The 26,262-nt window shown below is 42.0% G+C and overlaps 2 protein-coding genes across 12 annotated transcripts in view; one reads left to right on the top strand and one right to left on the bottom strand.

Moving 5' to 3' along the window:
* The window catches only part of DOP1A (DOP1 leucine zipper like protein A), a 68,184-nt gene extending 55,250 nt beyond the window's left edge, over positions 1-12,934 (bottom strand). For 6 of the 7 annotated variants that reach the window (XR_013928481.1, XM_080389444.1, XM_080389442.1 and 3 more), the window contains exons 1-2: positions 12,618-12,934; positions 619-809 (exon numbers count right to left, since the gene is read on the bottom strand). Coding sequence is in view for 6 of the 7 variants with exons in the window: in XM_080389444.1 (XP_080245570.1) it covers positions 619-756 (138 nt within the window). In the remaining variant the exon portion in view is untranslated. Of the gene's footprint in view, positions 1-618; positions 810-1,162; positions 1,211-12,617 lie in introns of all 7 variants that reach the window. The other variant, XM_080389440.1, reaches the window with a different exon arrangement.
* The window catches only part of UBE3D (ubiquitin protein ligase E3D), a 92,370-nt gene continuing 74,701 nt past the window's right edge, over positions 8,594-26,262 (top strand). For 4 of the 5 annotated variants that reach the window (XR_013928488.1, XM_080389494.1, XM_080389496.1 and 1 more), the window contains exons 1-3: positions 16,554-16,752; positions 17,275-17,474; positions 19,401-19,491. Coding sequence is in view for 4 of the 5 variants with exons in the window: in XM_080389494.1 (XP_080245620.1) it covers positions 16,691-16,752; positions 17,275-17,474; positions 19,401-19,491 (353 nt within the window). In the remaining variant the exon portion in view is untranslated. Of the gene's footprint in view, positions 8,598-16,553; positions 16,753-17,274; positions 17,475-19,400; positions 19,492-26,262 lie in introns of those variants that run through there. The other variant, XM_080389493.1, reaches the window with a different exon arrangement.

Raw genomic sequence — 26,262 nt, forward strand, 5'->3', positions numbered from 1 at the left:
TATTGGGGAGTGTGTGTGTAAAGGGAACTCGATGGAGATCCCTAGAAATATACAGGACTGATTAGAACATGATTTTTTTATGGATATCAGGATCGGTATTCATTTGTAAATTGCTATTAAAGATCATGATGATATTACACATTCAGCTTATTAACTCTTAAAACCAATCAGAACAATAACATTCTCTGGTCAGTGAATGATTTCAGCCCCATCTTGTAACTTGTGCTTTGTAAAAATATTTATGAATATAAACGTGATATATATTGTGATATTATGAATATAAATATGATATTTATACCAGCTATTTTTCACACTATTTCAGTAACACTGAATGACTTTAGAATTAAATTAGAATTAGAAAAAAATGAAAAAGATGTTGCATTTATTTCCCCTAGAAATGTAAATAACTTTTCCTTTTACTTACAATTATAAAGGGTTCAACTCTAAGTCTTAGAAAAGCATTTGTTTGATTTGTTTGCTCCTTGCATACAGGCAATATTTGGCTCAGACTGCTAGAATATTTGCAAGAATATTAGACCGCTAGAACCTTGCACTTCTGCATTTTTACACCAATACCCTTTGCCAGGTCCTTAATCTTAAGAGACCTGCCAGGCATACCTTGTTCAGCTTTCCAAGTGCCGATATTAAATCTGCCCATTCACTGGAATATTCAAAGTTCTTCAGTGCTTTGTCAACAGCTGCTACATAGTTTCTGTACTTGGAATCAGTCAGTAGCTCCAGCTCCTCCGTGTTCATCCTCCCACGGTGTCCCACTAGAGAGTAGCTTGCAATTCATGTACAGGCATTACCTGTTCAAAATAAAAAATAAAACCCCCTGAAACCATTGTTTCCAGATACAGATTCTTAAAATACTTTTCTATAAAGAGCACTACATTTTCCTCAAAGGCATTACAAAATATCAAACTGAAATTAGTTTACAGCAATTTCTAAACCAAAGCTAACATATTGCACACAGATATTTAACACACGTCTAAAAGAGTATATTTGCAATCTAGTTCTGTTTAAGAAAAAACAAAAACAAACCACAACCCAACACCACACAAAACAAACAAAAACCCCTAGGAAATTAATGTTCTGCCCCTCCCAAAAAGCTTTTTATTCTAAACAATGCAACAAAGGGATTTATTTTTTTTTTCCTCACCTCTGGGTCCATCACCAGAAAAACCCACCCTTCCACAAATCAGCCCTTCTGAAAACAGAGAATATTGATCTTACTGAATCACTTCCAGGCAAAAGACAAGAATGAAGGACACATACAATAGTCACACATTATTCAGGAGTACTGTCATGCATCAACACTTGCTTTTACAAGACCTAGAATTCTAATTCAGTGATGCAACTCTACTTTGTTTTTATATTCTCATCATCAATGCACAACAAAAGTATATGTTTACTATTGTTCTGTAATCAGAGGCTTTTGCAATTTACTCTCTACATTTTCATCACATGGTAGTTTACACAGAGCAATTAAGGTATTCTAGTTCCAGAAACACCACCTCATACGTTTATAGGCCATACACTATTTATTTCATGAAATTCAATCACTATTAAAAAGAAATATGACTTTAAAGCTACTTTAACCCCAAACAATTACAACTCATAACGGGAAATTCTATTGTAGCATGTTTGTGAAAAGGGCAGGTTTTGTGCCCCTTTTAATTGGGGTCTTTTGGGAGCTGTCTCTGATACTCAGCTTCAGAAGAAACCTCACACCCAGCAGATGCTGATCTCTTCTGTCTTAATTAAAGGGAAATGGGAAGAAAATTGCACGCAGAAGCACAGGCTGAAGCATGGTAGACCAAAACCCACAAACAAACCACAGAACAGGTATAAAGCAGCTGTATTCATCAGACTGTCTACTAGGTATGATAAATAGAGTCATGCTGAAAACAGCAGCTTCAGTGAGCCCTTTCAGAAAGGACTGGAGGAAATGCCTCATTGGCCCCTATTCCCAGTGAGCAGCAATATGACAAAATAGCAGGACTCTGAAATGAAAAATCCCTGTGAAATAATAGAGCAGAAGAATTAACAGAAATAAGAAGTGACATTCTGATTTCTGGTGGTTCTAAAGTTGATGGAGACAATAAAAACACTTATCTTTAAATTCTACTTCGAAAGAAGTTTAAGTGTTTTTAGACCAATCAGAAAACTCAATTCAATTTGTAATACTTCATGTAATAAACACACTCCAGTTGTGCAAGATGCATCAAAAACATATGATAAAAGGCAGCAAAGTGTTTATATGATCAATTTAAAATGTTTTATATGGAGACATAAAAATTTTCATTTGATTTGTACTACAACTATCCCTCCCTTTAGTGTTCCCCTCAAAATGGTTATGAAGCTGCTATTTAATAACTTTGTCAACAGTTCTCATAAGGAGTTACCACTGAGTGAACAACATAAAAGCCTAGGTAGGACTGGTTAGCTACCTGAAAGCCAACTCCTTGCCATGTTCTTGAAACAACCCTCAAACCTACCAACTATGTCACTACTAGTACTGTTACCTTTTCAGTACTCCACAAGGCAAAATGAAAAAAGCTATACTCCAGCATCTCCACATTAAGACAGTAGTAAACCAGGCTCAAAATTTCATGACTGTAATCTCGTCATTTATCGCTAAGTACCCTGGCAGATATTTGCTCCCTTCCTTGTGTTCCTTTAATTAACAGGTGCTTCTGAAGATAAGCTTTAATTCTCCCAAACTTGCTTTTGTTTCACTCTGGGTTGCGGAGAGGGACCTTTGAGAACCCTCTCACCCTAACCTTTCACGCACAAGCACATATACAGTGCCAGACAAGCCCCTCTTCTGTTGTCATCACATTTATCTTTTCTTCTACAGAACAACAAAAATTCCACATTAACAATTTCTTTATCCTTGTTACTATCTTTCTCCTTATATTGCTCACCTCCTGGTTTCTCAGCACTGTAAGGGAAGTTGCAAGAAAAGAAAAATAAGGGACAGACAAAAGGAAGAAAAAGAACTGGGACAGCAGAAGTGAATAAAAAGGCCAAGAATTACAAACCTTTTGCACTCTTGATTCTAACTGCAGACTAATAATGACAGATTGTCTCCAAGGCAGGACAGAAATGCAAACCATTACTTCAAAAACGTATCCTGAGTGCCAAACTGACAGATTTCACAATACCCCACTGGTGTAAAGCACTTACATCTTACTTTTTATCTAAAAAAACTATTTCATGTTGTTTTATTTTATAATAACTATCTTTCTTTGGATTAAGTCCAGAAAAAGATCAGGTTTGCTTTGAAAAAGCTGTAGAATGCCAAGAGATTTCTCAAAGAGACAGATGCACAACTGCCAACGTCTGAACTCCAAAAGTAAAATAAAGTATTAACACTAAAAAAGAAGAAAGGACCAACATACAAAAGCAGCACAACTCTCATTTTTCAGGCACAAAGGATGGAGAAAGAACTTGACACAGCGAATAATGCTTTCTGAGTGAAGAAAGCATCAACATTCTTTTTTTATCCACACAAGAGTGCAAAAGGTTTGTAATAAAGCATAAATGTAACCGCTCCTGGCTGAGTGGAAAACAGGGCTCTGTCTTCCTCAAGTGCTTGAAAAACCTGAAAGTTGAGAGTGGACTGATTCAGGATTATCAAAGGTTAGACAAAATCAGCAGGAACATGGGGTTAAACAGGCAGCTTTTTTTCAGACTTGCTAACTGATCATAATATTCATTTTAGAAACATAAAACAGCTTTGACTGAATAACCTATACGTTTAGACAAGTCTATTGCACACAGCTTATACTAATGCATTTACTTTAGTCATGTAATTGACGTTTACATTTATCCATATGTTATTAGCTAATTTAGTAATTTTGAAGTTTTTTATAGAGAAGAAAAAACCACTGTTTTCTTACTACTCTATGGTTATGGTCTCATTTTTCTTTCTTAAAAAGAAAAGGGTTTATATAGTTCAAGGTTACAGGGAGAGAAAGAATTTTTCCCACAATAAAGAGCCTCTATTTTAAACAATATATCTTCCAAGCCATATCAGTAGCCATAATGAGTCCTGGATGCAGAGAAGATACTATGTAAATCTTATGTATTATTTTTATAAACTTGGCACTATTTGTAGTCCAAGACCACTGACACTACAGGAATATCCATTTTTATTAGCTCTCGTGTAAAACTATACTTGTCCTACAAGATTTACTTTTTGCTTAGCCTGAAGATACTCCAAAATAATATTTTCTTATTTCTGTCATGCATTCTTACTGATACTTTTCTGTTCTCTTCATTGAAAATAAAACCGCAGATCTAAGAATACTTAATTTTACAGCACTGGTATTTCAATACAATGTTAAAGCTTAGTAATGTCTACCTCCTTGTAAGTATCACACCCTTAACCTTTCAGAATTTACTACTTTTAAAAATGAGATAAATAATAAAATTCAATAGACGAAAATCATTGAAAAATAGCAGTTTCTGCCACACCACCAAACATCCCAAAGCATAAAACTTTCATCTTTCCATTCTACAATCACCATTTAGCATTAGGGCCAACTTCCCTTTTAATGGTCTTTATTTATCATTTTGAACAAGGTATTAAGAGCACCATTCTTTTGCTTTTGCTGGTTCCCCCCTTTTGGCATTCCTAATGAGATCTGACAAGCTTCTCAGACTGAAGATTCAGTCACTCTCATGAGTTTGGACATAGGTAATCACTGACCTGTTAGATGCCCATACCTCCTCCTAATGGATGACAAAAAGTAAAAGGGGGTGTCCCAGCAGAAGACTTATTATCAATGAGAAGAAAACTACCTAAGCAGTGCTATACACTTTCAAACTATTTCATAAAACCACCTTTAAATCATAAGTGATTGCAGAAGTAGGTCTTGACACTTAATACCTTCTACTTCACCTTCTTGTGAGGATTAAAAACCAGACACTGCACAATTCTGTATATTCCTAGATGTCTGTAGTCTTTGAGCATGACTTTGACAAGGAAAGCAGTTACCTGGGGCTGTGGATCTCCTTTTGCTGGGAGTTGTGCATAGTGTGTTTACAGACCAGCCTTCGGTTCCCTTCATCAGTGAGGGAGTCCTGGTTTTCCTCTGAGTCGTATTAAGATGATACTGCTACAGCTGTGTTTTCCACAGCAAGTGCTCATCCTTCACAACTCACACGCCTAAAAGCCTTCTGCCTCACATCAACAAACTACTAACCTGTTTAATAGGCTCTAAATGGTTTTCACCTAAAGAAACTTGATTGAGAGGAACAGCAGCTTTATCAACATTTACTCAATAAAAGCTGCTTTCATTTAGATTCTGTCTCAATTTAATCACAATGTTCTAAGACTTCCCACTAATTCATAAGCTCTCCAGTATCTGTTGTACCCTAAAGCTCCTCTTCGGGTTTGATTTGCTACTGTTCTGCTCTTACATTTTTCAAGCCTCACAGAACTGCTCTATTTGTCTGCTTCACACCAATCTGCAACGTTGCAATGATCACTTTGGTAGAGGTCAAGGGGCTGATCACTGTGGAGCACAAATCTGTGTATGTCATGTCACTTAAAACATTCTCAAGATTTGTCCCAAGTACTAGAAGAATCTGAGCTTATAAACTTGCTCCCTTTGAATTCCTGAGTTTCAGCTTTGCAATATTTCAAGGCTTTTTCTAAAATTGTTTACTGTTTCAAGTGTGGCTACGGGACATAAAGTAAAAGAACTAATAGATAATAAAAAAGCAGATGAGAAAAATCTAAAATTTCACAATACTGAGCTATTGCTTTTTAAGCTGTGTACACTGCCCATATACCAAGCTGGTAACTGCAGAAACACATTTTTATTTAAATAGACTTAATACAAACAGAATCCTTGTCATTTGGTAATTTGTTATGCTTTGCTTTCTCTCAGAAGCATTTAAAAGCATGAATGGCAAAATAAATACTGCAAATCCCAGGCTAGGCTCTGAAGATAAAAACCAAATGTTGGAAACATATTCTTCTATCACCAAAGATGAAGATTTTCCAATTGCAGCTAATTATTTCTAAATTGACTTTCTACAGAGTCCTCATCTCAGACTGTTTTAAAGAGGCATCTCTAATGTCTTCTGAAGAATAAGAACTGTTTGAGCTTCTCATTTTGGCCAATTGCTATTCCATACAGTAATGAAAGATGCAAAATCCCCACATATTACCCAAATAAACATAGCAAAAAAAACCCCCCTGACTATATAATTAACTGTAATTAGCCAAGATGTCGTTAGTATCCTGCAACAGTATCAAGCACTTAATAAGATCTAATATTGTGATTTAAAATTTCCCAGTACACTTTTCCAGCCAGGCAAAATTCACAAATGGAAACAGCTTATTACATTTTTCCACAGAAAAGCAACACTGCTTTAGGTGTTCAAATTCCTTTCCATGACAAAATTAAATTAAATTAGCATAACAATCTGTGCGTTACCCACACTGGCAATCACTGCTAAATCAACACAAGATGTTTTCCTGAGACTGATTCTCATCGAACAAGAATTAAATAGAGAAAACCTATGGCTTGAACTACAGAGGTCAGAGTAGGCACCCAACTGGATGAGCTCCCTCCTTCTGGTTTTAGAATCTGCAAAACATTGTTAATTATTTGTGTTTATTATTACACAAAAACCAAATTGTCAGTAAAAAGAAACTAAGTACACTTCTGCAGGTACAGGAAGTCACAAAAGAAAGATGACTGGAATAAAACTCTAAATCTACCACTGAACATAGTCTAATGGAAATACATAAGGTATGTAAAATGTTCTTTCTTCTATTGCTTTTTTATGGTATTCTGAAGCCTGACATACCAGACATGAGTTCAGAAAGAACAAGTAACAAGCTTAAAAATTCATAAGCAATCTACAAGAAGCCTTCTTAGTAATCAACTTCTCTGTTCACTGTTTAAGAAAACAAATTTGTAATTATGAACAATCTCCAAGTGAATGTATTTGCTATAGAACATATTTTTTCAGAAGTATCAAATCATGTCTATCTGTTTATCAGAGGGAGAAGAAAGTGACCAAAGACTTCTTACTCTTGTTGGTAAATACAAGTCTCTTTCAATTGCCTCTTAAAAACAGAGTTAGAGTGGCATTTTAACCTCTCTACTCACTTCTATTTTATTGCAGCTATTCAATATATTGCAGGTGAACTGCAAAACAGTTTGATATACCAGACTGAAATTTTGATTCCAGACCCACCAACAGAACACTACTGATCCCTTCTCTTCCAGCCCTTGTGCACTCTTGCCTACATGCTACTCTGGATCTTCTTACCATTTGTGGCAAAGTACGAAGAGAAAAGCTGCCCTGTTCACTACAGGGATCTCCAAGTGCTGCTGTAGTAAAGCAATAAAAGGTTTCCTCTGTTAAAATAAACTTTGACTTAATGCCAAATAATTATTTTAACCACATCCAATAGTTAAAAATTAATTCCAGAAAATATGAATAAAGCAAAATAAATAGATATTAGCCAATGAAAGCATTGTAGTGGCATACAACAGATGCTCGAGTGACAATGTGATATGTTGTCTGTATATATATACATGACAGCATAACATTGACTGTCTTCCACAGTTAAGTCCTCTTGCACTACATAAACACTGGAATCTTAAATTAAATGTTCTACTTTTAAAATGCCACATCCTTCTTGAGATCAAATCAAACATTCAGATTTCACAGATCTGAACTTCCATCACTCAGTAAATGAAAGGCGATGATTTGCATCTTCTTGATTATAATTCAGGTCAACCATGAACTGAAAATATTTTCTTCTTCCTAAAATATTATTTTCCCATGTTTTTTTCCTTTCTAGCAAAAAAAGGATTCCTGAATTATCTATCTACTATAACTTAATCAGCATGCATTTTACATCTAAAATGAACAAAACTACAGACATCCATGCTTATTTTAAATATGAAAAATATCTAATGTCTTTTAGAAAAAGAGATTACTTAGAAAAAATGATAAGTCAGAATAACACAACATAGAGAGAAATGGGGAAATTCTTCCTTGAATTTGTAGTTATCCTTCAATGCTCACTTACTTCGTCCCCTTCTCCCCCTTGTTGACCACTGTATTTCAACAAATATTTCAACCTAGATCTAGAACTGATCGCTGTTTACCTCTTATTCAATTACACGTTTGAAGGAGAGAGAAAAACAAAAAGAATACCTAGAATTTAACCTGCACTTTTTTGACATGTTTGCAGAAGGTTTCCTCCTTAAACTTCATTTCATCTCAGTTCAGAGCTACCATCTTTATAGCCAATTTAAATTACAGCAGCAATGCATCCATCAAAGAAATGTAAACAACTGGGGTAAAGGCATTTTTTTCAATAATCTTCATTTCAGTCTCCAGGCTGACATCCCAACAATCCCAAATGCAGAATGACATTTAAGATTGTTATATTTTTTTAAATACATGAAAAATGTCACCTCCTGGAGTCAATAAGTCACCTTGATAATGCAGAGCCTAACAGAAACACAAAATCCTTACTCAGAAATTAACTATAACATTGTATATATGGTATCACATACTGTTCCCTGGAGCAAAACAGACTGTTGCCCTGCTGAATAAGGTAAGCTTGCACCTGGGTTGGTAGGGCCTTTTTCAGTTATGCACAATGAAACAGGCAACATAGCACAGTTACCAGTTGCCCCACCTCCATAAAAAGATCCTAAGACTGCATACTAGAAATAAGGCTGCTTGAATAACTCCAAACAGAATATGGAAGGTATTTATCTGACATAGCTAAATCCACAGTAAGCACACAAGTTTGGTGGGTTGGAAAAATCATTACCAAAGAGAAAATGAGTCTGTTCCATGTCAGTGCAACTGCACCCTCCCCATGGCTCTGGTGCCACCTGTCAGCACGGTGAGCTTTGTGCTTTTCCTGTCCACAGTGGAACTGTCCAAGTCTCACAGGCTTGACTAGGCTTTGGGGCTACTGTCCTCTCTGTTGAGGAATGACAGATAAGTAAGTACATAATTTGAAATAGTTACATTCTCTCCACGTGTCTGAGCACAATAACAAGACAAGTTTCCTGAAATAAACTACAGGTTATTTTCACTTTTACATCTCAACCTCACACCTTCAAACGGTTACTATACCCTCCCTGAAAAGAATTCCTTTTTAACTAGCCAGCTCTTCTGATCTTTAACAAGCATTTACTGATGGAAGACTTATCTTGTGGTATTCTTTTTCTTCTTGCTTATTTTTTACTGTCAACATGTTTGTTAAACAAACAAACATGCAAGCTATAGCAAACTTAACAATTAAGAAAATCTCAAACCAGTAGTACTACATTTAAACTTTGATTTGTACTATAGGTTGTTTTAAAGGAGAGTTTGCCAACTTCCGGATTCTTTTCGGCTTGGTAGACAAAAACAGGACCTATATCAGTTTCACTGTCTTACATAAATGCCTGCAGCACTCTACTGAGAGAGGAGCCTTGCTTGCAGGGTAACACTGTGCCTTCACATTGTGACATCTCTTTAAATATTCCAGTACACAGTTTAACACAGAATCTACCAACTTAACACAAAAAATAAAAATAAATGGTGACTTGATCATTTATACTTTTATTATTTTTCTACAATAACTTTAACACTGAAAATTTAGATGAACCTTTTATTCATCCATACCCATTGCTGTGATAATATGTAGCTTCAAAAGAGTTTAACGTTCTCTCTCCAAACAACCCTGATACTTCTTTTCACAAAAACATGTCAGAAGTTTTCATATCCTTATCATCACCTTACTCAGGTAAGCATTTAATACAATGCATTTGGGCAAGACTTTGTCCAACTTCCTTTGTTATTATACCCTAGGGTCCTAAGATATTGCTGGTTGAAATTTAAAATTAATTAATTAATTTATATCATTTTATTCTGATTTTAATGTATATGCATTATCTAAATTGTGGTCATATTCTGCAATGCATCCAATTTCACATATTCTGCAGAGAGATTTCAAAGGAATTTATAAAGCAGAATCATTTTCTGACTGTTTAGAAAACAATGGCTGGACCAAAACTTGTTCACACTCCTTATCCTCAGAAGTAAGCCAGAAAAAACATAAACATAAAGTTAAATCCCCTTTCATTTTTTCAAGTGATCCTAGAAACCAAATTCAGCAAAGCACCATTGCTCAGCTTTATATAATTTTTTATGTTTATATTGAAGTACAAGTTTCTGATAAAAATAGAGATGTGATGACTAGTGAAATCATTTACTGAGTCTCTTTGGTGCTTCTTCGCATTTCTTGTTTCAGTTACTGGGATGAAACTGTTCATCCTGCAGTGTTTCTTCTCCCCAGGCTCTCAGAGGGAAATGCAACACTTACTGTTTCTATTTATCATTCAAGTTCTTTTCAGCTACAAGTCAGGGCAACATGATTATTAATCTGAAAGACAACTTATGTGCATAGCAATAAATTACTTCCATTTTTCCATTTCACGCTTTAGGAGGTATCATTTAGTTTAATCTCTTTTCTATCTCCTATTTTTCTCAACAACTTCCAAAACAGTGTTTTTTTTTTTACAACATGCTTCATACCTCTTCTTGGTTCTCTTCTACACACTACATATTGAATACAATGTAAACACCAAAATAAAAAAAAAAAAAGTAGAACAGTAACAAGCATTTTCAGTCAGCCCAGCTAAGCAATCATTCCCAGCTAGGCAAGAATACACTAAAGGTGGACTGTGGTAACTCCAGTCAAGCAAACTAAGCCAGCAGAGAGCAGGTGGAAGCATCCTCCCCTTATTCAAATGGAGAGCAATGGCAGAAGAATATAGGCTGAGCCCACCAGACCGTCTGCATTCTTACCCCTGTAGCTTGCTGTGCCCGTGATGAGTATTTCCAGTGGTCAGTGTACCAGTATTTTTGCACAAGAAAAGCACTACTGGTATAAAAATGGCCTAACTTGTGAACATAACTATCCACTTGAATGCACAGCCATTCCAGTAACTGAAGACATAGGATAACTTGTCTTAGCAAGATGTTGTTTAGACATCCACTGTCACAGGTGCTACCAACAAGCCCAGAAAGTGAGACATTCAGTAAGTTCGAAATTCAGTCTCTGCTTCCCCATCTGTCATATACAGGTTGCTTAGATTCCAGAAGTGCCTATTCTCATTTCAGTTAAAACAAACCTGGGAATTATACTGCTAATGTTCTGACTGCTTTCAGACTGACATTCCTCCACGTCATATTAAAAATGACTATACATTTTGGATAACCACAATATTTAGACATCACACTACTATTAGACCTGCAAATGGTCTACTGTATTTCAGCCTGGTTTTGAAGTTACCAATATTTAAAAAAAAAGAAAAAAAAACCAAACCAAACCAAACAAACAAACAAAAACAACAAAGAAGCAAATCTGACAGCCAGACCAGCCTAAGTATGTAACACAGATAGACCAAGACTTGGCAACAAAAATGAAAGACCATGATCTTCAACCTTATATTATGCCCTCTTGTTACCTGCAAGCATCTAGCCCACTACCGTTTAGATAGAGCCTTCCCATTCCTATAACTGGAATTCGGGTATCACATTATGCTGTTAACCTGAGAGCCGTAACAATTCACCACTACTGCATATAGAAAGAAGATCCCGTAGTGAAAGGGTCCTTGCTAATCAGCAATGAAAAAACAAGGACTGAGTCACCCAGAACAAGCTCATCAAAACCTGTACCCCACAGCCAGCATATTTTAGGATACTTAAAGAGATAAACTGTTTAGGCTTTTCTGGTTATTATTACAGGTATGCAAAAGCTATTTCTAAAAAACATTTAACACCAGAAATTCTCACGTATTTATGCTTTACAAGTGGGCGTCACAAGATTTAAGGCCACCCCTGAATCAACAGATGAAATTTAACTCTGCACTACACAAACTACAGCCATACGCCCCACGTATCCTTCCAAACATCACATGCAACAACCCAAGCAGGCAAGGCAGCCGCCAGGAACCTGACCCAAAAGAGGCCCACAGCCCTCCTGCGCTCAAGGTCAAAGCAGGACTGCCGTGGCAGCCGAACGCCGAGCCTGCTCCCAGCCGGGACGAGGTCCCCGAGGAAGCCCCTCCAGAAGGGCGAAACCAGGCCCGGCCAGCAGCGCCCGCGGCAGGTGCCGGGGCGGGGAGGGGGGGTAAGGAAACCTGGGCACCCACCCGGGCCGCCGTGCGCTACGAGGGACAGCACCGGCGAGCGCAGGGTGGCCACGGAGCGGCAGTCGCCGAGCCAGGTGCCACAGGCTAATTGACGCAGGGCAATTAACAGGCTAACCGCTCTCCCCAGGTCCTCGGTACCTGTCCCCCGCCCCCACAGCCAGCCCGGGCCCGGTTCGGCCCTCGCCCTCCTCGGCGGTGCCCGCGGCCCGGCACGGGCAGGGAAGGGGAGGGAAGAGGAGAGGGCCGGCTCGGCTCCCGGCACGGACCCCGCTCGGCTGCGGCGCCCTGCCCAACACAGGCGCGGCGCCGGGGAGGGAGGAGGGGAGCGGCGGCCGCCAGGCCCCGCAGCCTACCCGCGGCGGGGGGAGGCGGAGGAGGGAGAGGAGGGGTCGTCGGGGCGATCGGCGTTACCTGAGCGACCCGAGCCGGAAGCGCCCGACCGCCACCGTCACCCCCGCACCGCCCTGACAGCTCCCGGCATGCACTGCGGCGCGCCTCGCCCGCCCCGCGCCGCCGCTCCGCGCCCCCTGGCGGACCGCGGCCGGAAAGGCGCAGCGGGCGGGAGGCGCGCTCCTGCGCGGGGCGGGGGTGTGCGGCTGCGGGAGCGCGCAGCGCCCGGCGGGGCCGCCCACCGCCGGTAGCGGGAGGCAGCGGGGGCCCGGCGCGGGAGGCGGCTGCGCGGCCTCAGCTGCGCGTTGTGCGGAGTGAGAGGCGGCGCTGCGTGCGGGCCGCGGGCGGCCGTCACCTGGGCCTCGCTGCTGCTGCTTGCGTCGCGGCACACGCGCTGGTGCAGATAAGGGGCTTACGTGTATGTATTTGTGTTTGGTTTGCCTCATACTTACATAGTTCACCGAATACAGCGCAGGTAAAAGCAGGATGCAAGTGGAACTTTAGAAAATATTGTTGTGTTTGTAGTGGTTGTATTCAGATTTTTCTAAACCTTGTGGTTAGTATGCTGGAGGCCTTGTTACACAGAAAGGTGCGTAAAGTGCGCACGTGGACAACGGTGAAAGGAATTTTTTACTGCAAGAGGGATTTTCAAGCGGCCGGTTCCATGGTATGAAGGGTGCAGTTCTTGAACTGCACTCTTAGTTTCAAAGTCATCGTTACAGTTCTCAAATTTAAGCAGGCTTCATAATAGCAAACAGTTATTACGGTTATAAATTACTTAAGTAACTGCAAAAAAAAAAAAAAGTGCATTCAGTTTGTATAATACATCTTGCAGACTTTGAAAGACGAGTAAATGTTTCTAAAATACTGCTGGGGGAAAATCTCATAATATTTTTTAATCTTCTACTCAGTGACTTATGTTAACAGCCAGCATTACAATAAAGGAAATGCAATTCCTTTGCTCATTAAATACTCCAGGATTCAGTAGATGAGAAACAGTTACTTTTTGGAAAGCTGACAATTCCCACTGGCTTTCTGAGGCATTCAATATGACTGTACAGGCCGTGTATTTCCAATTAAGATGGTGCATTTACACTTATTTTTCTTTGAAGATACTTAGAAATGCATTGGAGATTTAATTCACAACTGGAGTTGGTGGTGCTTTTGGAGCTGTTTAAAAGTGATCTTCACAGAGGTGATGGTGCTTTCAGTAACTACATGCTTTCACATGCTCCTGCACTGTGAAGGGGTTAGATTTCTAAGCTTCCCCATTGCTGAATTTAGTAGTGGCAGTTACAACTCGGAGCTCTGAAAGAGTGCTCTGAAATTGTCTCATCAACCTTATGTGCAGTGGCAATCAAAAACGCACACCACCCCCCGCCAAACATTGTGCGTTACTGGGAAGAGTATTGCGAACAAGATAAAGGTAGTTGTTTGGCTTCTGTATAAAAGGCTGGTGCAGCCTCAGGTTGATTAGTGCATCAGTTCTTGTCTGCACAACTCAAGAAGGATGTAGAGGAGTTGGGGAGGGCACAGAGCAGGGATGGTGCTGCCTCACAGCAAGAGCAGTAACAGCTGGGACTGCTCAGCATGGAGAGAGAGGAGGCAGGGGAAAGGATTGGCGGAGATGTACAAAATCATGAGAGATACAAAGTTGTTAACCAAATCCTGCTGTATGAGAATGAGGAGGCACCTCATGAAAACAGTGGAAGATCATTTTTGCGACATGTAAAGAAAATGCCTTTCTGCAAAGCCGATTGTGAACTTCTAGAACATACTGCTGCCAGAGGCTGGGGACTCGGTCACTTTCCATAGGTTCAAGGACACATTATTAATATTGATTGCAAACACATTTGTAAGTGAACACTGAAGGAAATAGGCAGGCATGTACCCTTCAGCATCCCTAATGCAACAGAGGTGCAGGGGAAGTACCGGGAAGTGACCACACTAAGGAGCAATTCCTAAATAGTGTCTCCTTTTAATGACGTTGGTGTCAAAACAAAAGCTAGATGCATCACTTATGATCGGTGTACTTGCTCTGTAGGGTAATAACCTTAATTTTTGTGTAGTTATTTCATTGCAGAAATGGTGAGAAACCTATAATAGACAATTTTGAATAAATGAAGCTCGCACCCTGCAAATACTTAAGATTATTCATAACTTTGTAGACTTGTGTAAGCCTTTGTAAAATCAGGGCGCAAGGTCCTTTTACTAATAATACTAGGAGTCAATTCTCCTATAATTACATGGATTCTCTTTGATGTGTGACCTACTTGCTCAGAACAATTTAACCTGCCTTACGTACATTGGTTTGTGAAGTAATTGGAAATGAAAGCCACCATGTGGACTAAATATTTTTCCTTCTTAAAAAAGCAAACAAAAAAATCCCAAACCACCACCCTCAGGATGGCATGTAGATAATATAGTCTGCATCTTAGAATACTTGAGCAAATTCAAGCTTTGTAAGGAAAAATACTTGTCTGAGGCAGTTTAGCCAACTATTGTCTGCCATATTTTTCTCGCAGAATCTAACTTTATGCCATCTACTTCTTTGGGACTCTCCTAAGGTATCTACTTGGTTTTGCCATCTCCCAGGACTAAGATTACTTCAAAGTAATCATGTCTTAGACAGTAAATTGCTATAAAATTAACATGTGCAGGTCTGCCTCTGTAGCTTTGCAGATCATGTTGTCAAATAACTCTCTGCAATTGCAGAAGGTCTTGTCACTGTCATCAAATGTAAACACTTAACATTGCAAAAGACTAGGTTTTTCCAAAGCAAAAGCTTCTTTCCTTGGTGTTGTCAAATACAGACCATCGACAGCCTCTTACATACTGTGAGGGTGGCGTGCTGGATGAAGCACGCAGTGGTGACAGTGCCCGTGAGCTAGGGGACAGTCACACAGCTGACCAAGCCAGAACTGCAGCAGCACCACCATGAGAAAGTGGTAGATAAAAAGAGTAGTGGGTGACTCCCTGCTGGGAGGGATGGAGAACCCCATCTGCCAGCCTGACTTGCTCTCTGGCTTTTATGCTTGCTAGAGGCTTGGATCGAACATGTTGCAAGCACATTGCCAAGGCTTGCCCGTCCTTCAGCCTACTACCCCCAACTGCTTATCTGCATGAGCGCCACTGATCCTGCCCTCTCTGTGAAAGAGCATCTTGGGTATGTGGAGCTCTTGTTTGGGCTGGGCAGCAGGCTGGATCAGAGCATGCATGTCATCGTCAAAAGAGAAGCCAGTGAGGGCGGCACCTCGGTTTAGACATGTTACAGACCACCCGCTCAGGATAAGGCAGTGGATGAAGTCTTTTGATAGAACCCAATGAAGCCTGTATCTCACACTGCCTAGTTATCATGGGGGACTGGTGCCCCTGGGAAGGATGAGCCCTGGGGACCAGTAGAGAGCAGGAGTGCCCGGCTGGGGAGCAGCTCTGCGAGGAAGGGCCTGGGGCCCTGGTGGGCTGCAAGCTGACCTGGCCCTGGCAGCAACAAGGGCCAACAGCATCCTGGTGCAGATCCAGGAGACAGATTATCTCTCGTTACTTGGCGCTTGATAGACCACATCTAGGAGACAGTGCCTGTCTTCCCCCCACGCCCCTTGCAGGGAAGGTGTCCATAAACAGCGCCAAGTTGCTGGATGCCACCAGGATGGTTGGCGCTGGAGCACTGTGAGGTGAGATGGCTCCGCAGGGGGAACCTGCCACAGCCCCCAGTGCCTGCGGGGAGGTGCCCTAGATGGACCCAGGCTCTCCTCACAGCGGTGGCGTGGTTAGGAGGGCAGGAGACGACGGGCAGATGTTGACACACGAAGGGGTTCACACTGGGCATTAAGAAAACCCCGTGCGACCAGCCGGGTCCTGGGGCGGCTGCCCGGGCGGACGCTGCAGGCCTCGACCTCAGGGCTCCGGGACCGGAGGGGACCGAGGCCCGACCCCGCGGAGCAGGTGGCGGGCGGCTGGCGGCCGACCCGGCGCGCTTTCCCGCCGCGGTCACCCGGACGGCGCCGGCGCCAGCGGTAGGCGGCGCTGTGGCGGGCGGGCGGCGGAAGAGCGGCCGCTCCCTGCGCGGGCGGGCGGCGCCGTTCCCCTGCGGCATGGCGGGGGGGTTTCTGCTGGAGATCAGGCGGGGGACGCAGAGCGCGTTGCTGGTTATCCGGTAGTGCGGGGGTGCTGCCTGCCTTCCGCCGCTCGACCCGTGCGGAGCGGCCGGGGCCGGCGGGGGGAAGCGCTGTGGCGGCGGGTCGGGCTTTTAGCGTCTTTAGCCTGAGAGCGGGCGGAGGGGAGAACTCGGGGTATGTCACCGCGCCTCCCCCTGCCCTTCCCTTCCCTTCTTACGCGACTCGGAAGAGCCAGAGTTACGGTGCAAATAAATGCTTCCTGAGAGCGGTCGTTTATTTCTCTCGGTTGCTCCGCGGGCGACCCCGGTGTAGTGGGTGGGTTCCCCGGCGCGGCTCGGGCCGCGGGGGAGCTGCGGGCCGCCCCCGGGCTCGGTCCCCCTGGCTGCGCGCTGCCGGCCGGGCGCCGCGCCCCCCTTACGCCGCCTTCCCGTCGCGTCCCCCCCGCCTGCCGCCGAGTTCGCGTTGCGTCGGGCGAGGCGTAGCCCAGCTCCGGCGCCCGCTTCGGCCGGCCCGTCCTGACGCCTCCAGCCTGAGGTAAACCCGGTACTTTGCGTCCGCAGCGAGGCGGAACGGCCCAGCTCGCCGGTGGACGTTTCGGTGGCCGCGGACCGCCTGGAAGTGAGAAGTGGCGGGAGCTGCGAGGCCGCGGCGCTGCCGGCAGGGGTCAGGCTGGCCCCGTCCTCCTGCCGCGGCCTGCAGCGGCTCCCCGGCGGCGGCCTGCACCTGCGCACGGGCCTGCGCCGCCCGCCGCCCCGCGCCGGTAAGGCCCGGGCGGGCCCTAGGCGGTGGGTGGGAGGGCGGCGCGGCAAATCGCTTAAAAAATGGGCTGCTCTGCTTAGGGTTACGGGAAACCTTACTGCTTTCAGTGGGCGTGCGAACAGGCTCAGAAGTGTAGGTTCTGCAGCGCAAAAAAACCCCGAAACCAGGCCCAGGCCAATTGGAGTTCGTGGTTTGCATTGTGCATATGCTGTTGCTTTTCCTAAAAGGCTCTCTAGCTCTGAGTTAAAGATTTAAACAGGAGCTAATAACATTTAATAAATTTGTCGGTTTTAAAAATCAGAAGTTCAAAACGTGACGTACTAGAGGGAAATACTGTTGCTAAATAAGTATTTTGTGTAGGAGTTTGAGAACCGCTCTCAGTTCTTCCCCTGTGTTTTCCCACACGGCTTCAAAATACTTTTCTTTCTTTCCTATTTCCTGTTTGGTAGCTGAAGATGAAGTAATGCGATTCATCCAGGCTAGGGTGCTAAGGCTGTCACCGACCACTTAATTCTAAAGGATTGTGATTTTTGTGTTGGGGCTTGCTGTTCTCACAGCCTCTGTTTGCAGAGGTTAGTGTTGCAGGTAACATCCGCAAAGTTACCTTCTTCGTTTCCATGATGCTAATGCAGGTCTAGGATGTGATCGCATAAGTAGGAAGCATGGTAGTATAGCTGGTGCTTGCTTTCATTCTAGTATGCAAGGTCAGTATGTTTAGATTCATTTAATAGGATGTAACACAGAAAGATGTATTAAATAACACAAAATTGTCATTTTGTGGTTTTAAAGTAGAAATGACCAATAAAGTATCTGATGTACAATAATGGCTTCAGCACCAGAAACACACTGGAGTACTCTGGTGATTGTATAGTATTCTGAGGTTGCTTCTGTATATGAATCTGTATTTATACGTGTGCTTTGACAATTCAGTTATACAAAAATTATTTAGTGTGTGTTTATTAATGAGACATACTTCAAAAGATTTGGGATGAAGTTTTTAAAAATTTACCTTTGAAGTCATACCAATGAAGAACATCTATGTGAACCAGATGGCCATTGATGTATATATTGGGTAACCTTCGTTAGCCTTTAATGTTGTATATTGGCATGCAAAACTGGAAGTCTCTCCCATGAAATTCTGGAACCTTTTGAAGTACTTTTTGTTTGTGGTTGCAACCTAAATCTTAAATATTGAATGCCAGTGCTGAGAATATACTTTGATTGTTTGTTTGAGAAAGTGGACAATGCAAAACATAGGCATGCATACAGCTAGGCTTACAGTTTTACAGTTTTACTTTTCTTCTACCTAGTGTTATTTGATAATTTGTAGAGACTTTTATAGCTTTTTTTTTAATTTGGAAAAGTTGTCTGAGCTGGCTTTTGTGAGACCATTTTTGCTTTGCTGGCCTGCAGAGGGTGTTACTGTCTGTTCCTTGGGTGGTACCGCAGAGGCTGCTGTCTTACCTGCATGAAAATTTAAAACTAGTCCTGTCCGTGTCTGCCCCACCCGCGCCCCTTGACTGTTTCGTGTTGCATGTTGGGATGTACCCTCATATTGCAGAGATGCTGATTAGCAGAAATATCAATACAAAAAAATGGCATTGAATTGTAATTGATACAGTCTCCATAATGATATCAATATCTTGGCTTCCCCTGTGGAGAGGGTTTGCACCTTTAAAATAATTACTCACATGTACAGTCCCTACTGAGCAATATGGGGCATGAGGTGGAGATGGCAAGTTTTTCCTAAATCTAGGTACTTGCTTCTACAGGTAAATAAATTAAGGTTGTGTTTAAAATGTCAGCATTTCACTTTGTTTGTTAGATATTTTTTTTTTGGTTTGAGGCATTTGGCAGGATTTTTCTGTACAAGTGACTGAAAACTTTATACAATTTTGAAGATTACTCTGTTTTCTTCTATTTACAGATGTCGTTTTTACTTTGAGGGAAAGCTTGAAACCCCAGAAGAATTATGTCTTTTACTGTCAGTCCTGTGGTGACATCATAGTAAAAGACCGGTGAGTGCTGCAGCGTCTTGTATTTAAAGCAATAAACGCCATAGTGATTGGTATTCATGTTGTTTTGTGTACTTAGAGAGACAGCTAAAAGGTATTTTTAAAAAATATATAGATGAGAACAATTTTGAAGCACTACGAATGACTAAAACCAAAATTACCTGAAACAGTTTTTCCCTCTTCATTCATATACTTCTTGATTTCCTTCTGGCTAGAAAGTAAAAGTACCTTACAAAGGGAATTTGGTGCATTGCCCTGGTAGCTGGGAAATCTGGATTCCTTTCCTGCTCGTCTCCTATGTTTTGAGCAAGACATTTCCTTTTGTAGCTGGACTTCCCTATGTGTAAAATTTCCCCTTTGAGATCTATGCATTTTGCTCATACGGAATCTCTTTGCACTCATCATAATAGCTTCTGGTTTTGCCGTACAAATAAAAAGATACAACATTTTGGCCTGGAAATATTGCAAGTGTTCATAGTTTTCATTGATTTTAAAAATACTTATATTCTGTTAGTGGCTGACATCTTTGCTATGTTGAAGGGAATAAAACTGAAAATTTGAGACTTCTTTCTCCCTCTGCACATCGGGGGTCCACTTCAGTTCTGCTCAGTCTCTTGTAAATTCCCTTCAGTCATGTTGCTGTATTTAGAGTGGCTCCTTGGAAAGAGAGTGTTTACCACAGCTCCCTTCTATCTGCTAAACAAAGCCAGCCTCCACATAGTTCAGGGATGCTCAATTTGGGAAACACAGGAGCTGTTTCTTAGCTGTGTACTTGGCCTTATCTTTGTTCCTTACAAAGTCTGCAGAGTGAATGAGAATTTTAATAAAAAGCTGCTTTGTTTTCACATGTTCTGGCTGATGAACGATTTTGATAGCTGTGGCTGTATCTGTAAGAATTGTTAGAGATGCACTTGCAACTTTTTGTGATCTATGTCACTCCTAATACTTAAAATTGTAATACAAGTGTGGTGTATTCTATGAACTCTCGTTACTTTCTTGTCCTACATAGGGATTTATGTCTGGCTTGAATCTAACTGAATGAGGATTTCCTGGCTCTCTTCTGAAATGTCTCACCAGAAAGTCTAGTAATACCTCTTATTTTGTAATGAAACTTCTAATTCCCAGTTAGTAACACTTGCTTTCAAAACATACTGCACTTCTATATTTTTATCTCTGAGTGGGCGTTTTCTGAATTTCAGCACATCAAATTCATATGCACGGAGTTTACATCTTTTGGTTCTGCATCCTATAATACGACGCAGTCAGAATTTTTGAGAAAGAAAAAAGAAGGCCATGTTCATGGCTCTTCATTTTGCATTTCTCCTTGCAGGGAACCTCTGAGCCCCTCAAGTGGTATCACTAAAAAAAATATTAAGACAAGGGTAGAAGATTTGGGCTGCCAGTGTATTCAACGTGTTCAGGTCCAGCACTTCCAAATGGAAGACAGTAGTGTAGTCAGTACTTGTAGCTACGGAATTAGTGAGTTGGTCTCTGCAGGGAGAGTGACTGTGACAATGGCAGCACAGGTGTTGGGGTCAAAGGGAAATTATAGAACTGTGTGAGGGCAAACTTAGTAAAGTGTGAATTACTAGGAAAGGTCTGTAATAAGAAAAATCTGAGATCTAGAGAATGATACCTTTGGGAAGAAATTGAAGTAAAAGGGATTTAATTTAGATAAGGCTGTGAAGATTTAAGGCTCTTCCAATATGTAAGAAGTTGCTGCAAAGAAGGTGGCAGTATTCAGTTGAAGCAAGAAGAATTTAAGTTACAATTTAAAAAAAACAAAAAACAAACAAACCAAAAAAACCCCCCAAACCCCCCAAACAGAACTATTCTAAAGATTACTTTTTACTGTTAGAGACTGCATAGGAAGCCGTCCTTTTAAAGACTAGATTAGAGAAATATGTTGGGAATGGTTTAATTGTAAGTGATCCTTCCTTATTGCAACAAAATGGACTCCATACATTTTCTGAAATCCCCTGACTTAGTCTGTTTATTTTCATGAATCTGATAGCACTTCAAAGGTTAGGGTTATCCTCTTTGTTGCTTCTCCATTACCCCCACATTACCCACATCAGAAGAAGCGATTAGATATTTTTTTTCTTCCTTGATTTAAGATCTGCAAAGAATTCAGGATACTTTCTTTTTTCTTGCTCTCCTTCCAGTTAGGCTGAGTATAGCTCATATATAAAATAATTCTTCAAGGCTTTATTTCTGTCATGAAGAAACTCTTGAAGGCTTGTGGTGGGTTGACTCTGGTTGGACACCAGATGCCCACCAAAGCCATCTATCACTCTCCTTCTCAGCTGGATAGGGGAGAGAATATAATGAAAGGCTCGTGGGTCACAATAAGGACAGGAAGAGATCACTCGCCAATTACTGTCACAGGCAAAACAGACACGACTTGGAGAAAAAATAATTTAATTTATAACCAATCAAATAAGAGTAGGATAATGGGAAATAAAACCTAAATCTTAAAAACAGTTTCCCCCCCAGCCCTCCCTTCTTCCTCTGTTTAACTTCACTCTTGATTTTCTCTACTTCCTTCCCCTCCAGCAGTGCAGGGGGACATGGGGAATGGGGGCTGTGGTCAGTTCATCATTGTCTCTATTGCTCCTTCCCCCTCAGGGGCAGGGTCCTCACACTCTGCCCTGCCCCAGAAGTGGGGTCCTCCACGGGCTGCAGGTGGAAATCTGCTCCACCATGGATCTCTACGGGCTGCAGGGCACAGCCTGCCTCACCGTGGGCTGCACCACGGGCTGCAGGGGAATCTCTGCTCTGGTGCCTGAGGTACCTCTTCCCCCTCTTTCTTCATTTACCTTGGTGTCTGCACAGTTATTGCTCTCACATATTCTCACTCCTGTCTCCCACCACTGCAATTTGTCATGCAGTTGGGTTTTTTCCCCCTTCTTAAATATGTTATCTCAGAGGTGCTACCAACTTTGCTGATGGGCATGGCCTTGGCCAGCAGCAGGTTTGTCTTGGAGCAGACTGGCTTTGGCTTCATCAGTCATAGGGGAAGCATCTAGCAGCTTCTCACAGGAGCCACCTCAGTAAGCCCCCCTGCTACCAAAACCTTGCCATGCAAACCCAATACAAGACTGAATGTTTTGAAAAATAAACTGCATAAGCTGACTGTTAAGGAATAAATGTTTTCCTTAGTCCAAATGTTAAGAATTTGTATTATGTAAGTATTCTATGGAAAAGGTGATGGCAAGGGAGATCTTCTGATTACACTTTTCCTACATACATAGCCTTAAGCATGACAACTAACCGTCAAGCTTGGCTGTCCAAGATTTTTTAGTAAGTAAATAAGGAAGACGGCTGTTAAAGAAATTCAGTTGGATCCTTTTTCTCTCTTTTTCTCTAATGGAACAGAAGTGTTATACTTAAACCTTTGTATTTAAAAGTCTAAAGTTCATTTTACTTCCAGTTTTTGGAATTTTCTGTAGATATGATGATATTACTGGGACCTTGGGTATTGGTTAATAATTGTGTTAGAGATTATTTTTTTCAGTCCAGTCTTAGAAGGATCTTTATGGTCAAATACTTACTGTAGCATGGAAGCCCACCTAAGAATTGCATCCTTATGGGAGAATTCTTAGATTGTTGCCAACTTCTAGCTTTTTAAAACTAAGTTAATTACCTTGGCTTCCTGTTTGGAGACAGAGAACTGCCTCCAGAAGGATATTCACCCTGACTATATTAGACACTTTCAGAAGGAGGAAGTTTCTCTTAAAGGTCCCAACCTAAGAAGTGTGTGTCGCTCTCTGACTGTGAAGGCAGCCTAAAGTGGAAAGTCAGTTGTTATTAGCAAGTTTGGGGAGATAAGTCCTCCTGTTAGCTGGGTTTTATCACTGTATTTAGCAGCCTCAAGGTTGTCAGCACCCAAGAAACTTCAAGTATCTTTTCCTTTCCTTTTTTTTTTTTTTCTTTCTGGAAAACTACGTTTTAATGAGTATTACGCTTTCTCACTTCTAGTAATCCAGAATATGGCTTTCCACCTATGAATGGCAAGAGCCTAAAATATAGTGGAAATCCTATATTTTCTGTATAGCTCAAAGTTAGGAGGAGTCTGTTTAGGAAATTCCTACTGGCTGGAACAACTGGTTTTGTTGGACAAGAATTGAAGATCTTGATGCTCTAGGCTGTAAGGGTAAAGAAAGGGTAATTTAATTAGACTGTACAGCACTAGTCTGAAGCTTAAGATAACCTCTGTCTTTTTTTTCCCCCTGTATGTACCACTTGAAAAAACATTGCTGAGCAATACAATTTTTTGTTGCTGTAGTGTGAAGAACAATGCACAGGAATAAAGACTTCTTTTTTTCAGCCTGAGTCCAGGCATTAGAACTAACTGGACAAGGCTAAAATTAATCATTAGGCCAACACCGGTATTAAGGTCCCACCACGGCAGAATTGTGGTTATATCTCAGGCAATTTGTAAGACCACAGGATGTGAAGACAGTGACGGGTTAGGCCAAGAGTTGATCTTCCTTCGTTATGATAAAGCTGGGTCGGAGGAAGAGTTATTCCAAGTTTCACCTGCAGGTGGGGCAAGCACAGTTTAAAATGTATTGTCGATCCAAAAAGAAAGGAGTTTTTATGGAAGATTGTACTTTCACCTACCCAACAATACAAAAGGCACCAGAAACTATAATAGGAAGAACTGGCATCTTCAGAAAAGTATACTCTGTAAACTGCAAGAAAGGGAGAATGTGTAACTTGACTTGGCAGCTGTTTATTTACAAAGTAGCACCATAAGCAAAGTTGTATTGGCAAATTTTAAGTAAGTAGTAGAATCAGGGAGCTCTATGTAATGATTTCAGGCAACAGCAGAGAAAATAAGGGAATAAAAGGAAAGCATTCAAGGAAACTAGGCAAAAAATTAAACAAACACTGCAGAAAGTGCAGCTCTGCAACAAGCAGTGCATCTAGGAAAAATTGTTAGAGGGGTGCATACCGTTAAAGCCATTGCCAGTTGTTTTGATAAAGGGGCTGAATTTCTGCCCAGTGCAATAGTTTTCTAGAAAACACAGATTAAAGAAAGTGACAGTATCCATCAATACTTTTACGTTCTTAAGAAAACCACATGCGATGGCACCACAGACTAGCTACAGGAACTGTAGGTGGGAAAGCATTGACCATTCACTCACAATGACCAAACTGGTATTTATATAGCCACACATATATATTATAGCTTTAAGAGTATATTTTATAACTTAAAGCAGTGATTCCAAATCATGGCTAATAAAATCCTCTGGCACTGTATGTAGCCAAAGAAAATAAATTAAAAGCAACACTGATGTGGTGGGTTGACCCTGGCTGGATGCCAGGTGCCCACCAAAGCTGCTCTGTCAGTCCCCTTCTCAGCTGGACAGGGGAGAGAAAATATAACAAAAGGCTCATGGGTTGAGATGAGGACAGGGAGATCACTCACCAATTACTGTCACAGGCAAAACAGACTTAACTTGGAGAAATTAGTTTAGTTTATTATAATTCAAATCAGAGTAGGATAATGGGAAATAAACCCAACACTTAAAACCAATTTTCCCCTACCCCTCTCTTCTTCCTGGGTTTAATTTCACTCCTGGTTTTCTCTGCTTCCTCCCACTGCAGCAGCACAGGGCCATGGGGAATGGGGCTGGGGTCAGTCCATCACACGCTGTCTCTGATGCTCCTTCTCCTTCAGGGGGAGGGTCCTCACACTCTGCCCTGCTCCAGCCTGGGGTCTCTCCCATGGGAGACAGTTCTCCACGAACTTTTCCAGCATAAGTCCTTCCCATGTACTGCAGCTTTTCAGGAACTGCTCCAGTGTGGGTCCCTTCCACAGGGTCACAAGTCCTGCCAGCAAAACTGCTTCATTGTGGCCTCCTCTCTCCATGGCTTCACAGGTCCTGCCAGGACCCTGCTACAGCATGGGGTTCCTATAGGGTCACAGCCTCTCTGGGACATCCCCCTGCTCTGGTGTGGGGTCCTCCACGGGCTGCAGGTGGAAATCTGCTCCACCATGGATCTCCACGGGCTGCAGGTGGAAATCTGCTCCACCATGGATCTCCACGGGCTGCAGGGCACAGCCTGCCTCACCGTGGGCTGCACCACGGGCTGCAGGGGAATCTCTGCTCCAGCGCCTGGAGCAGCTGCTCCCCCTCCTTCTGCACTGGCCTGGGGGTCTGCAGGGTTGTTGCTTTCACATATTCTTACTCCTAGCTCCTGCTGTAGGCAGGTTTTTTCCCTCCTCCTTAAATATGTTATCCCAGAGGTGCTACCACCATCAGTGATGGGCTCAGCCTTGGCCAGCGGCAGGTCTGTCTTGGAGCCAGCTGGTATTGGCTCTATCAGACATGGGGGAAGCATCTAGCAGCTTCTCACAGGAGCCATCTCTGTAGTCCCTGCTCTACCAAAACCTGTCCACATGAACCTAATACAACTGATAATGGAAGCAAAGTCTGGAATTGGCTGGAGCAGCCTCCTTGGTTGATAAAGCTGCCTGGGAGAAAGATTTGGAATTTTTTGTATGTGACTTCTGAAAGTATAATCTGAATCTAAATTAAATTTGCATTGTCCCTTTTTTTAAAAAAAAGTAAGATATACTGTGGTATTTTCCTTTTTAAAGGGAAAGGTATTATCCCTTTTTTTTAAAAAAAATAAGATATACTGTGGTATTTTTCTCAGGATTTAGATTTGTCAGTCTGGTATCCGACTTTGAAGGGCTTCAAAGGACATGTTTTCACTTGCTGTGGCATCAGTCTGTTTCTGTTTTTATATCAACACTTG

Source organism: Falco punctatus (assembly GCF_963210335.1).
Source record: "Falco punctatus genome assembly, chromosome: 5".
In the NCBI taxonomy this organism is placed as follows: domain Eukaryota; kingdom Metazoa; phylum Chordata; class Aves; order Falconiformes; family Falconidae; genus Falco; species Falco punctatus.